We start from the raw sequence: 4,299 nt of genomic DNA on the forward strand, positions 1-4,299 counted from the left end.
TAGTTTTAAAAATATGGTTCTCACAGGGAATTGTGCTTAAATTGAAAATAAAAGAATAAGCTAATTAGAATGCTGAAATTTAAAGATATTGATAATGAAATTTAAAATTAAAATTGGTACTTGAGGAATTTAAGCCAAATCAAACAATTAATTAAATTAATAAAACTAGATGATTAAAATTTGAATTGAAATTACTAATTATTAAATTGGGAGGAATAAAATCTAATTTCAATAAAAAATTAAAGTGATTCTAGAGATAGAGTTTTCAATATTGTTTGCATGTGATTTACCCTCAATTTAGTCAAACACATGAGAATTGCAATTTTGAGGAAAACCAATTCTTAGTTCTTTGAAACCTTTCTCAAGCATTTCAAAGTTGGTATTCATCAAATCAAACCCTATTTTCACGGTATTTCAAACTTGACAAAAACCCAATTAAAGCTCTAATTGATTTTGAAAGTCCTCTTAATCCTCTTAGCTTATCTCTAACACCAAGAAAACTAAGTTCATTATGAGATTATCTATCCCAAATATTCACTTTTCAGTCCATCTGTCAAGGATTAAAACTTAACTTAATGAGGGCCCTTTCATCAAGCAAGGCAACAAGCTCACAAACAATAAATAAAAATACAGCAAATCCTATTTAAATGACTAAATCAGTTCAAAAACCACAATACAAAGCAATATTTACAGATCCACATCTAGAATCTCAAAGATCTACTCACAAACCATGATTTCAAAACAAACCCAAGTAGAGAAATGAAGAAATAATGAAAATCTAAGCTAAGGAAAAGAAAAACCCAGTAAAATGATGAAGAATCTGCTGCTGTGACGTTGCAGAAGATGTCCTCTGCTGCTGCAAAACTTGATCTCACGTGCTCCTCTTCCTTTTTCTCTCTATTGCAAAATCTCCCTATTTTTCTCCTTGTGGAAAGAAAGAGAAAAATGTGTTTATATATGGTTCAGAGGTCTTCCCTAGAATGGGTTAAAAGACAAAAAATTTTGGAGAAAATGATGTAATAAATCAAAGGGACGAAAGTGCCACGTCAGCAATTTTCATTAAAACGTCACAAGCTGAGTCGGTTGTGTTGCGCCTTGTGTTGCAAGTTGTGTAACTTTCTGTCTGAGAAAAACTTCATATCTGACAACGACACAACCTGTGACATAAGCTGTGTCATAGGTTGTGCAACTTTCTGTTTCTTTAAAACTCAATTTTAAATTTTCTTTTTGAAATTTTACAATTCAACTCTAATTTCCTCCAAATAGCTGCTCTGATATCACCAAAATTCTCCAAATTTAACCTATAAAACAAATAAATTCTAAGAATTAAACTAAAAAGTGTAAAAAGGTAAAAATTAAATAAATATATGCTAATATCTACAGTAATAACTATAAAAAATGATAAATTATGTACAAAAATTATACTTAAATGATGATATAAAATGTATGCATAAACTTTTTGTTGAACTTATGAGGAAAGCATGATATTCCTTATTTGATGAAATCCTTTTCCGCATGGGGGACCAAACTCATTAAATTTTCATGCTAGTTTGATTACAAGCTGTAGCAGTCCAAGTTGATTATGAATTCTTGCTACTTTGATGTCTAGTTGACAAGCAGTGGAACCTGGAAGATGATGCCTTTTGAGGATTCTCCAATGCCATTTCTAAATTTGATGGATAAATTGTTGCCCATGCTGCTGTGTCTGTGGTGGTGGACAAGATTCTCTATTGCAAATTTTATGTAGTAATGAAGGGGCCAAATTCTAATTCTCCTTAGCCTTTGAAACTTGGATTTGGGACCATCCTCCTTTCTCATATATGAAATTGCACACCCTGCTAAAATATAAAGCCTCTTCCATTCCATTAAACCTCAAGGAAGAGAACCTTTTATTTATTTATGTTAAAGTTTTCTGCAAGACCAAGTAAGCTGATGTTGAGATTATAGCACGAATCCCTCTAGTGTTAAAGATCCAAGCAACAGATCCACCTTTAACGTCTAAAATTGCACAAAGCAAGGAAAAGATATGTTTAGTCCCATCTTCTATCAAATTATTAAAGTTCCAATTACTTAAGCACTTGTTGACTGTGTTTTTTTAAAAGAAATAATTGATAATTGTGCGTCTTATACGTCAATATTAATCTTATTATTAAAGGAAGGCAGATTCAGGCCATTCTTGCTACACAAACAATGAAAATAAATGATGGGCGCATGGCTATTTCTCGCGGAGAACCATCATTACATTTGCTCCTTGGAGCCAACATCAAATCATGAATCTACAAATCTTGCAATTCCAGCAAAGTGGGGTGGTTCCTTTAATCACCACTCACCCACCTACAAATCTTGCACTTGTTGACAGTGTTTTTTACAATTAACTTTAACACGTTGGAGTTGTTTCTAAAATTGCAAGCTTTCGATCTAAATTTTGTCGCCTGAGTTAAATTATATTAAAAAAAATTAAAGAAAACACAATTTTTTTACTTGGAATTTCGTCTAAATCAATAATTAAAATCATTTCCAACAAATCCTTCAGACTCCAAATTCCTGAAACAACAGTTAAAAATTTTGTATATACATGTGTGTGGCCTGGAAAATTGGCTTTACAATCTGGGGAATTTCATCATCAGCTGGTCAACTGAAAAATGTAAAAGTCACCTCTTAAGTTGCACATGCAGAAAGAGAAATCTATAAATAAAGGAAAAAGAGAAATAGAGAGGAAATTGCAGAAACAATGTATGTCAAGGTCCAAGCTGAAGAAGAAAGAGTTGTGGATGAATCTCCAGTGAAAATGTTTGACAACCATGAACTGTTGAGCCCATCTCCTGATCCATCTTGGGACCCATTTGTTGTGCTTGTGCTTGTAGTTTGAGACGGGTCTGTAGCAGATTTCTGACTGCAGAAATACAAATGGATTAGGAAGAACTCAAGACTTCAGAGTCTTGTCCTAGAAACTCTGATAATGCATTTAATAACTATTTATTATCCTTACCTTGTTAATGAAGGGCAGAATGTGATCACATAGTCTGCTCCTGTACATGTAAATGTGCTCGTCGCATCATCATAGGCATAACTATAAGATCTCGGACAAGCAGCTTTAAACATCTGCGAATATACAGATGGCTTGCACGTGTCTGGTGTACCATATGCCCCGCTACAACAGTACTCGGGGTTTCCGAAAGCCTCACAAGCACTCTTACAAGCCTCACCAGACCCCACTCGGAGCTCTGCAGGGCACTGCTGATTCAAATCGGTTACACATCCGGTTGACAAACAAGTACCCGAACCGCCATTGGGTTCCACAATCATTTGTAAGTTGTAGCCGTCAACTAAGCTAACGTCGTAAAAGTCCTGGGAGTTCCATCCGCCGATTGTGAATTCTGCTAGAGTAGCTGGTGGGTTTGCATTTTTACCGTTACATTCAATTTGGTTGGTGCTGCAATCACCAGTTATGCAACTACCCTGACCAGTGGTTGGATCGAATGTGCAACCGGTTCTGCCCCAGAATCGACCCGACCAATTTGGTGGTGATTGAAAGGAACGAGACCCACCAGATGGAAGCTCAAAACCAGTGCTGTCTAATGCAGGGCTTCCAGCATTGGCAAGAATACCAGGCCACACTGTGTAACCACATCTGTTGATTAGCGTAAAGGTAGCTCCTGAGACTCCTCCAATAAAGGAACTGGAGATTGTAATAAACAATGTGAGGGTAATGTATATGGCAGAACTGAAGAAGATTGAATCCATTTGCAGAGGCTCAGAGGTGAAAGAAAATGGTATACGCAAGGATGAATAAAGAATTGAGGTGTTCCTCTAACGAGAGAGAATTCAAGAAAGGGCAGCCTGAGATTTTGGTGATAGAAAAGTTTATGACAAGACAAACGATAAGAGGAAGTAAAATTAATAAATAAGAAAAGATTAAAGAAAACAAAACTATCTTTTTAAAAAATTATGAGATTAATCAAAATTTTTTAAAATTGTGAAGTCTAGAATTTAAAATTTTTTTTATATTTATAAAATATTTGACGACTTATTAATATTTTATTAATTGAAAATGAAGAAAAGAGGGAATTTACTTTGAGTTCATTTAATTAATTTTATCCAATTGCCACCCTTCTTTTTAATCTTTTGATTGAGATAGATTTAATATCTATCGTTTCGTTTGGTTCTCGAAGTGACCTCACTTTGTCTACATTTAAGAGTTCTGTGGGCTACAACATGGACATTTCCCTTTTTATTTTTTCTATCTGCCTTTTTATAGGTTAATTTAGGCTGAGATAATCAGGTAATTTGACTGATCCA

General features: G+C 34.5%; 1 protein-coding gene across 1 annotated transcript; it reads right to left on the reverse strand.

Moving 5' to 3' along the window:
• Positions 1 to 2,513: 2,513 nt before the first annotated feature.
• LOC110673770 (thaumatin-like protein 1) lies at positions 2,514 to 3,870 on the reverse strand. The gene is made up of 2 exons (XM_021836964.2): positions 2,990 to 3,870; positions 2,514 to 2,893 (listed from the first exon to the last, which is right to left on the reverse strand). Exons 1-2 carry the CDS (start codon positions 3,742 to 3,744, stop codon positions 2,686 to 2,688), a joined length of 963 nt encoding a protein of 320 aa, XP_021692656.2. The 5' UTR covers positions 3,745 to 3,870; the 3' UTR covers positions 2,514 to 2,685.
• Positions 3,871 to 4,299: the final 429 nt, after the last annotated feature.

This window comes from Hevea brasiliensis, chromosome 2 (assembly GCF_030052815.1).
Source record: "Hevea brasiliensis isolate MT/VB/25A 57/8 chromosome 2, ASM3005281v1, whole genome shotgun sequence".
In the NCBI taxonomy this organism is placed as follows: domain Eukaryota; kingdom Viridiplantae; phylum Streptophyta; class Magnoliopsida; order Malpighiales; family Euphorbiaceae; genus Hevea; species Hevea brasiliensis.